General features: G+C 45.2%; 1 protein-coding gene and 1 non-coding gene across 2 annotated transcripts in view; both read right to left on the reverse strand.

Moving 5' to 3' along the window:
- Positions 1-3,115, reverse strand: part of DCAF12 (DDB1 and CUL4 associated factor 12) — a 38,051-nt gene extending 34,936 nt beyond the window's left edge. Inside the window, exons 1-2 of the mRNA XM_069474354.1 lie at positions 2,757-3,115; positions 1,393-1,647 (exon numbers count right to left, since the gene is read on the reverse strand). Coding sequence (XP_069330455.1) covers positions 1,393-1,647; positions 2,757-2,834 — 333 coding nt within the window. The 5' untranslated portion in view covers positions 2,835-3,115. The remainder of the gene's footprint in view (positions 1-1,392; positions 1,648-2,756) is intronic.
- A 6,745-nt stretch (positions 3,116-9,860) lies between these two features.
- LOC138388630 (small nucleolar RNA U13) lies at positions 9,861-9,962 on the reverse strand. The gene has a single exon (XR_011234164.1). It is a non-coding gene; the product is annotated as a small nucleolar RNA U13 (small nucleolar RNA).
- Positions 9,963-10,263: the final 301 nt, after the last annotated feature.

The following is a 10,263-nucleotide window of genomic DNA, read 5'->3' on the forward strand; positions in this document are numbered from 1 at the left end:
ATGAATAATCCAGTTTACAATTCAGCAATATCTGCTGAGCTAAACACCATGATACACGTGTGGGGAATAGAATAAACTCTTCTAAGCAAAACACTCTTTTTCCGCTCCAAGTGACAACGATGACAGTTCTCAAACCACGAGTGGGCAGCTTGAGAGACTAGGAAAGCAAAGTTTTATGGAGGCTTGTTACCACTACTTAGTTTTGAAAGCTTCTATATAAGGCAAGCAACCTCCAACGGAAGAGGAAGTGAAAGCTTGGTCCCAACCACCATGGTATTATTTCCTTCCTTAAAACTATTTAAACTTATGCCTATGTCCTTTATAAACAGACACTTCTCCTAGCACTTAAGATTTTCTTGATCTAGAGCAGCCTTCCCTTTTACAATTGATCCAAGATGTGTTTCTGTTCAGGGTCAATTTAATCAGCCATTATGACATTACCTGTCTATTCACACAGAGTGAGATGAAAATGAAAGCAGCAGCTGGGCCTAATCATTTCCCATCCCCTGCTTCCGCTTTCCAAGTAGGTAGGAATACAGGCGCATGCCACCATACACAGCTAATATATTTGTTTTTTGTATAGACGGGGGTCTCACTGTATTGTCCAGGCTGGTGTCAAACTCCTAGCCTCAAGTGATCCTCCTGCCTTGGCCTCCCGAAGCACAGGGATTACAGGCATGAGCCACCATTCCCAGTGATATCTATTTGAATTATTATATCCTTGCCTATAATTATGTTGGTTACATAACTTACTGATAAATTTTTCCCTTCACTCATTTATAACTATCTTTTAAATCACTCTCTTTAAAAGGCTACTTTCCAAAGAGCAAATGCTTATACCCTGAAATATACCACCAGACACACATTCTCTGACTTCCTTAAAGGAAATGGGTCATGCCTTTCTCATATTTCAGTTTATACATCTTTAGAGTCTATTCCCTGAAAAACAATGTTTGCCTTATTCCTATCTTCAGCCAAGTGCTATTTTAAATACTTCTATATATGTCCTTAGGCTGGCAGACAACAACTTGGTTTTCACTGTTATGTATCCTGAATGATGCTCTCAACATCATTTCCTAAGTATTTCCTTTGAGGCCCCTTGACTTAAAAAGCAACATAAAAAGATGAGGCAGAAAAAAAAAATTAGAAGCAGCATATCCAGTGGGCAAGAGGCCTAAAGATATACATTTCTTTGAAGACTTATCAGAAAAGAAATGTAGAAGTGAGAAGAGGTATAGAAAAATAGAAGAAATCATCAACAGGAGAAAATAGAGAGTAATGCAATTCCCTCCTGAAAGAAACTGATGGGGAAAATGAGCAGTGAGAAATTCTAGAGCCATATATTCAGAACCTAGTGCAAAGTTCATGTCCTCCCAGAGACTTAACACTTACCGTGTTGCATTTTGTGCCGCACACCACTTGCCTATGATTCAACCACTGAGATGCAAACACTTTATTAAGGGTCCCAAGGTGAAATTCTCTCTCCTTCAAGAGACTTGGAAGTTGCTGTGCTGCATAACCATGCAACACTCGAGAGTAGTTGGTTTCATTCTGTAGCCTGACTTCCCGGTTCTTTACGTAGTAAACTAAAGATCTCTTCACTGGAGGGAGTCTTTTCCTTTTGTGAAGCGAGTGATCCCAGCCAAACTGTGGAAAGCAACATTAGAAATCAGGGCTTCAGCTACTTTTATTCAGAATAAGAGATCCACTGTATTAGAGAAATCACCAAGAACTCATCTAGCAGGATTTACATACAACGTAAATACAAACATAACAGAACGAGTCTTGCGATCCAGAAAGTCCAGTTTAACTCTTCCAACACGAAAAGATATTGCTGATAGTCAAACTTACCTATGTGAATTACAAGGACTGAAAAACAAGGGAATGGAAGCAGAAAAGAACAGGCCAAAAGGTTTACTAGACCTTTTAAGAGTGAAGGATTCAGATCTCCTATAGCTATTCTTGATAGGTAAGGGAACGACGGCCCAAGTGATTGCCATACCGACCTGGGCTGCATCTCTACCCAGCCCCCTTCTCCCTCTCAGCCTGTATTCCCCACGGAGCATGGAGGGTGCAGCCCAAGGAGCCAGACTGGGGTCCCAGGGATGAACTATCAATGGCCGCTCCTCTGTCATCACGCACGCGCTGAAGGCAGTTGCAGAATTCGAAAAATCAAACACCAACGGGGCGGTGGGCACGGGGAAACCAGACTCCGAATCCAAGTCCAAGAAGGCCCTCCTCTCCAAAGAGGGCGGTATAGAGATGATACCTGGGAATTGCTGTTTCTTCTACAGGGTTTCAAGTGCCAAGAGGCCCAGCTCACGGCTTGATATCATAGGAAGACTCCTTCCTCGATGAAGGACGCAATCATCCCAGCTTCCCGGGGGCCCTGAAAGACTCTCCCTCCTAGTATCTCTTGGGAGGTTGGTTTTGTTACCGATTCCCTAAAATTCGCTTTCCCCTTTCTCTAAAGCCAAGATTCTGGTTTCTCCTCAGGCCCTATTCCGGACTGCACGCCTCCAGAGGAATATGCCCCATTTCTGAGCGCCCCTTTGGCTCCTCACCGCCCTGGCCTAGCTGGCTGCTCTCCAGTGAACTCTAAAGGGCCCGGCCCTGACTCTATAGGCCCAGGCCCCATTCTTGTCCTGCCTATGACTACAGATCTTGGACCCCGTATCCTGTCCCCGCATCTCGGACCCAAACCCCCTCTTGGTGCCTGGGCCTCATTACCCAGGTCCCGGCCTCGCAGCCCTCACCTGCGGGTCCTGAGCGTCGCTCCCAGCTCCCGGCGAGGCCGGCGCTTTCCGCTTCCTGCTAACTGCTTTCCGGGCCATAGTGGGCAGCGCCGCCGCGGCCCCGCAGCCACATGGGGCGGGGGAAGCGAGGGGTAGCAGGACAGCCGGTCATATACTGGGCCCCCGGGGCCGCGCACTACGTGCGCCCGGCCCGGAAAATGGCCCGGACCCGGGGCGGTAGTAGAAAAATGGGAGGCAGACAGATAGGAAAACAAGGGGGTAGGATTGGGGCTGGGAAAGGGAAGGGGAAGGGGTAGAAAAAGCAGGAACGAAAAGCTTTCCGACGACCGAGTCTGGAAAAGACGGCGAGCGGCTAGAACCAAAACACCCCCTCCCCCTCGCCCGCGCGCCGTCACCTTCGCGCAGCCGCACTTCGCAGCGCGTCGCCAAGGAGACACCGCCGGAACGAGCCGGGCGGGACTTAGGGGTTTGGGGAGAGTTTGCGGCTGTTGCCTAGCCGTAGCTCGACCTTTTCCAACGGTCATTTGGCGGCCCCTGGGGGTGGACGAGCTGGGGCCAAGGGAATCTAGTTTCTGGCTGCTGACCTCGGACCCCAGCCCCCCCATCTGCTTGCACCCGGAAGTGAGGACTCCCAGCACTATTGAGGGAAGGAATCACCTCCTGGCACACGTGTTTACGCGGCAGCTGCTGCTGGTTACTTATTATCTAGCACCAAATGTTTCCCGAACCTACCACAAAGCGTGCCCTGGAGCCTAGGGCTGGATACGGGGTCGAAGTAGTGGGGCGGAGGTAGGAGGCAGAAGCCACTCCGACCCCTCAAAGGTGAAGTCTGGCTCGGAAGTCAGGGCATCATGGCCAAACTTTCCCATCGCAAAGAATCTGGCCAGCACATCCAGCCCAGGCCGCCCTGCTCTGGCTGCCCTCTTCCCACCCTTGGAGAGCCCTCAGGTTCCATTATCCGCTCCATCTCTTTCCTCCCAGTGGTGCTGTCTTCCTCCTCCTCCTGACCGTTTGTTTTGTGGGAACCACAACCACCCCTCAGTCACCTTCTCCTTACAGTGTGATGGTGCCCTGCCCCGTAGTAGATTCCCATGAGCTGCCATCGAAGCACACTGTCTTTTGTGCCTTATGAAATAGGCCTCACGCTGTAATTTATCTGTCATTGCCTGCCCCACTCTCAGAGCTTTGGTTGTGTCTCCATTAGGGGAGGGTGGGAATTCTGAACCACAAGAAAGAGTGACCATTTTTGGTTTGTCAGTCCATTTAGGCTGGCATTGGCCACCTAACAAAGAGGCTCCCTCAGGATCACCCTTGCCTCCATTTTCAGAAGATCCTGAAGGAATACGACTGCCAGCCTCCACTTTCCTCAGGCAAAGAAACCCTCCGAGGAAGCAGGATGCTCTTGCTTGGGGCTGACTGGCCTCAGGCTGTGGTGCCCAGCTACCTGCTGATCCCTTCAGGCTTCAGGCCTCATACCTCCAGGGAGCTCTGTTGGCCCATCTGAAGTTTTGCCTAGAATGAGATATGGATTTGTTTTCCAAGCCAAACCAAAGGCCAGATTGAGGCAGGGTCCTCCACCATCCCAAGTTGGCACTACTGCTAATTCCTAATGCCACCTTGGGAAAGGCAGCTCCATCTTACTTGGTCAGGCCTGTCCCTGTATAGACAAGCATATAGTGAATGGGTCAGGGGTGGGTCAGCTTCCTTTCTTAAGTCTGTTATTCTAGTTCTGTTTTGCCTCATAATGCTCTGGATGACGCAGGAGCCCATTGTGCAAGAGTCTGGAATCCTTTGAAAATCTCTAGGCTCAGGCTGGGCTGGGCTTGGATCCTGGTCTTCTCTGCCAGTGTCAGAGCGGAACACGGGGCACTGCTGCAGGCTCATTGTTAAAGTTGGTGTACTTCTTGACATCCCAGGAACCATCCACAATTTCACATCAGAGCTCACTATTTCTGTGGAAACAGAATGAAGGCCTATTTGGAAGTTTAAAAGTTCACAGTTGCTTCTAAAAGACTGATAATACCAAGTATTGGTGAGAAGGTAAAATGAATGAATGAAACTCTCATACATTGCTAGCTAGCATGTAATTTGGCACAACCAATTTGGAAAAATCTTTGGCAGTACCTACTAAAGCTAAACATATGTACACTATAACTGGCTCTATAAGCAAGAAAACATTTTTTACAGTCTCTTTGTTTTTTGGTAGTTCTCTTATGTTTCAAGTTCCCAGGCCAGTAAGATTTGCTGACCAGAACTTTGTAACTTTCTGTTGCACTGATGCAATCCCTTTTGAGTTTCTTTCCCAGAAAGATAACTACAAAGTCTTACACCACCTGTTTGTCCAGAGAAGACAAGATAAGTGATACCCCACCATACATTGTGCCCAAGGACCCACTGAGCCTGCGCACAACGTTGACAGAATGACCAGTATTAACCCCTAGCCCATTATAATACTAAAATCCCTGCCCTGGGAGGGACTTATCCACCATTTTTTGATCATGGGATGTATGTAGTAACATGATTTCTCACTGCGCTCGCATGCCCCGCACTCCACCCCAAACACGTAATGATGCTCACTCCCCTCATGCATTATTCATTCACCTCCAGAAAAACCCCTGTCCCTGTTGATTGGCGGCAGATTTGAGGCAGTCCATACTTCCTTCCTTGCAGTAGACATGTCCACTGAAATAAAACCTTTCTTCTTTGATAATCCTCGTTGTCTCAGTAATTGGCTTTCTGTGCGGCGAGTAACATTGAACCCCCCTTACAGGTTCATTAACACCTGCTAAAGCTAAACATATATACGCTGTGATCCAGCAGTTTTACTTCTGGGTTATAAACCCAACAGAAATAAGTGTTTATTTCCACCAAAAAGCATGTACAGGGGCCGAGCGCGGTGCCTCAAACCTATAATCCCAGAACTCTGGGAGGCCAAGGTGAGAGGATTGCTTGAGGTCACGAGTTCAAGACCAGCCTGAGCAAGAGCAAGACCCCTGTCTCCACTAAAAATAGAAAAAATTAGCCAAGCATGGTGGTGGCTGCATGTAGTCCCAGCTATTTGAGAGGCTGAGGCAGGAGGGTTGCTTGAGTCCTGGAGTTTGAGGTTGCAGTGAGCTATGATGATGCCACTACACTCTAGCCAGGGTGACAGAGTGAGACTCTATCTTAAAAAAAAAAAAAAAAAAAAAAGGCAAGTACACGAATTATTCATAATAGTCCCAAACTGGAAATGGTCAGATGTCGATCAACAGTAGAAAAGGTAAATTGTGGTATATTCAAACAATGGAATATTACACAGCAGTGCTACACGTGGATACTGTGAAAATTGATCACATGAATCGGGTCATTCTTGGGAATTTAGTCATCCTAAGTAAAATAGAGTCCAGAGGGCAGGGGTGGGATGAGGTGGGGGTGGGTGGAGGGGAAAGCACTCAGGGCACATAACATCGCTCCATGAATGTAATTCTCTGCGAGCATGGCTGCTTGAATCTGCCTTCTGTAACCTGAGATCAGTTTTACTTAATAGCTGCTGAAACAACCTGTTGTGACTCTAAGAATAATTGTACCCATTGCCATCACTTACCAATCAGAGCTTGCCAATTCCTCAAAACCTTACTAGTGTCACGGAACTTTCTTGAAAAGCAACATGTAACATTTCTCCTTTTTACAAAACCACCAACCTTCTCTTTGTGGAAGACCACCCAGTCTGTGTGCATGCCCCATATTGCAATTGCAATCCTTTCTTCACAAATAAAACTTTTATTTATTTATTTATTTTTTGGGGTAAATACCAGGTCTCACTCTCTCATCTAGGCTGGAGTATGCAGTGGCATCATCATAGCCCACTGCAGCCTCAAACTCCTGGGCTCAAACAGTCCTTCCCCCTGGGCCTTTCAAAGTGCTGGGACTACATTGCATCCAGGCTAAAACATTTTAATTTCAGAGATTAGTCTCTACATTTTATTTGATGTAGACAAAACTATATGGATGAATTTTACAATGTTGAGTGAAAGAAGTCAAACACAAAGCAGTAATTCCTAAATGTGATTAGTAAATGCCCAATTTCGTTTTTTAGGAAGCACAAAAATAGGCACAACTGATGAATGCTAACAGAAGTCAGAGTAGTCATTACCCTTGGGGGTGTTTACTAACTGGGAGGGGACTTTGGGGAGCCTTCTGGTGTTCTGAAAATTTCTATATCTTGTTCTGGGTGGTGGTTATACTGATGTGCACATATGTAAAAATTCATCAAAACTGTACGTTTAAGATTTGTGCAGTTTATGTAAGTAAGTATACTTCAAGAAAAAGAAATAAAACATTCAACATTCATTCTTTCTCCTGGGCTCTTCTGCTCTTCCTCTGTGCTTTCTTTTTCTTTTCTTTTTTTCTTTTTTAGAGATGGAGTCTCCCTATGTTGCCCAGGCTGGCCTTGAACCCCTGGGCTCAAGCAATCCTCCCCCCTCAGCCTCTTGAGTAGCTGGGATTACAGGCAGACATCACCACCATGCTATCTCCTTCGTACTTTTAAAGAGAGAATCTGGCAAAGAAGGAAGAAAATTTAAAAACCTTAGCCCTAGGCTGAAATGAACCTGGAGAGGACATTAAATTCATCACTTTGCCCTCAGTACTACAAACAAAACAAAACAAGCATACTACTCTCTAGAGATATGAAAGCCTGGGAATTCATCTTTGTCTCTTCGTATTCTCACAGCCTCTCCTCACATACACTTACACATATATTGCATTACCAAGTTCTGTTGATTTTACCTTCTAAATATCTTCAATCTATTCACATCTCCAACCCTCCCAGTCCAAGTTCGTATCGTCTATCGCTTGGATCATTTGTGAAGGTCTCCAATATGGACCACTGTCTCCATCTCTCTAGAGGGACCACTCTGTCCTCTTTTGTTATTCTGTTCCGCACTCTGCACTCTGCAGACAATTATCTTTTTAAATGCAAATTTCATCAAGTCATCCTCAATCCCACCTCCAGGTTAACACTCTCCAACATCTTCCTCATGCTGTTTGGATAAAGACAAAATCCTTAATCTGGCCTACATGAGTCTGCATTATCTAGCTACTAACTTGATACCAGCTACATCTTACATAATACTCCTCCTCCTCTTTCTTTTTTTTTTTTCTAATTTCTTTTTATTTAAAATTTAGTTGACTGGGTAATTTTTTTTTCTACTTTTAGTAGAGACGGGGGGGGGGGGGGGGAGGAGGGGGGCTCTCACTCTTGCTCAGGCTGATCTCGAACTCCTGACCTCAAGTGATCCAGGAGTGAGCCACCGTGCCCAGCCGCCACCACCGCCTCCTCCTCCTCTTTCTCAGCTCCAGTTGTACTGGCCCTCTTTCAGTCCTTCCTAACCAAAATGCTCCCTCCTGCTGCAGGGCCTGGGCACAGCTTTACCTTTACTTGATATACTCTTTCCCCTCCTCTTTGCTGTTGTAATACCTAGTTATCCCTCTAATCTCAGTTAAAACATTATTTTTAAAGTGTCTCCTGGCCTCCTTGACTAATTATAATTCCTCTCCATTACTAGGTTGCATAGCACTGTATGTTTCTCCTTTGCAGCACTTACCACAAGTAGAATTTTACATTTATTTGTATGATTATTTGATTAATACCTGTTTCCGGCCGGGCGCGGTGGCTCACGCCTGTAATCCTAGCACTCTGGGAGGCCGAGGTGGGCGGATCGTTTGAGCTCAGGAGTTCGAGACCAGCCTGAGCAAGAGCGAGACCCCATCTCTACTAAAAATAGAAAGAAATTATATGGACAGCTAAAAATATATATATAGAAAAAATTAGCCGGGCATGGTGGCGCATGCCTGTAGTCCCAGCTACTCGGGAGGCTGAGACAGGAGGATCGCTTGAGCTCAGGAGTTTGAGGTTGCTGTGAGCTAGGCTGAAGCCACGGCACTCACTCTAGCCTGGGCAACAGAGTGAGACTCTGTCTCAAAAAAAAAAAAAAAAAAAAAAATACCTGTTTCCCCACTAGAATATAAACTCCTTGAGAGAAAACAGGGACTATGGCTATTTTTGCTACCATTGTATCTCTAGTGCCTACCACATGTTTGTATTCAACAAAAATGTGTTGAATGAATGGATAAATGAATGAATGAATTTTGAAATTTTCTTCCGAGATTGAGATATATTCCTTATTTGTTCACTCTTTCTAGCATATCATAAGAATCATTTATTAGTGGTAAGTAATTTCTTAGACGCAAACATCAACTTTTCTGTGACCTGGTTCCCTCCTACCATTGCCCATCTTTCAGCCTGGCTAAGACGCCTTTCCTCTGTGCTCCGACAGGAGCTTTTCGTGGATAATTTATCATACTGTATTAAAATGGTCTCCTTTCATGTCTGTCTCTCCTGCTAGGTTGGGAGCTACTTGAAGGCAGAGGACACCCATTATTCATCTTCAAATCCCTAGTGCCTGGGAGGGCACCTAGCATATTTTACACCCTCCCCAAAGGTTGAATGACTGAATGAAGAGTAAGTCAAATGTACATTTTACAAAGTCCTCTAGGCATCTTAACAATAAACTATAGAGAAGAGACTGTGTGATGAGAACAATGCTGCGATAATTTGCTTCCAGGATCTTTGGTAGGTCTATTCGCTTATTTAAGATAGTTTTTTTTTTCTAAATAAATATATGCTCACAGTAGAAAATTAGAAAGCAAGGAAAAAAAAGAAAGACATAAAAAAAAAAAAATCACCTATTGGCCTGGCATGGTGGCTCATGCCTGTAATCCTAACACTTTGGAAGGCCGAGGTGGGATGATTGCTTGAGGTTAGGAGTTTGAGACCAACTTGAGCAACACAGTGAGACTTCGTTTCTACAAAAAGTAAAAAATTAGCCAGGCATGGTGGTGCATGCCTGTAGTCCCAGTTACTTGGGAGGCTGAGGCAGGAAGACTGCTCGAGCCCAGGAGCTGAAGGTTGCTATGCTGACCTCACAGCACTCTACTCAGGGCAACTGAGTGAGACTGTGTTAAAAAAAAAAAAAAAAAATCTTGATATGGGATCTTCCAGTTCTTTTTTGTACGTATCTATATCTGTGTCTCTATATCCATATCTAGTCCTTTTTTTTTTCACATCAGATGGCCAATGTGCCAACATAGTAACAAGGTTTGAAGGAGGACATTTCACACATAGGCAGGAAACTAAATCATCACACTTATGAACTACAAAAGGATCATATCTAGTTCTTCTTAAAGATGATTTCAAACTATACTATTCTGTAGCTTTCTGTAAAAACCCTAACAGTTCCAGTCCTCTCCAAGATCACCCCTCCTATTCGGTCCTTGTGTCCATTTTATCACAATGTAATGTGCTATTGGAGGCCCATCAGTGGGCCGGGGACCAGGATCTGCACCTGTTTATTACCTTCTCTTTGCCTTAGTCTTGCCAGGAAGTATAAACAATAAGAAATACTATAAAATGCTTTGGACAAATTGAATTGTATTGTGCTTGCTTAGCAACAGTAATTCCTCTTGT

Source organism: Eulemur rufifrons, chromosome 7 (genome assembly GCF_041146395.1).
Source record: "Eulemur rufifrons isolate Redbay chromosome 7, OSU_ERuf_1, whole genome shotgun sequence".
NCBI lineage: Eukaryota > Metazoa > Chordata > Mammalia > Primates > Lemuridae > Eulemur > Eulemur rufifrons.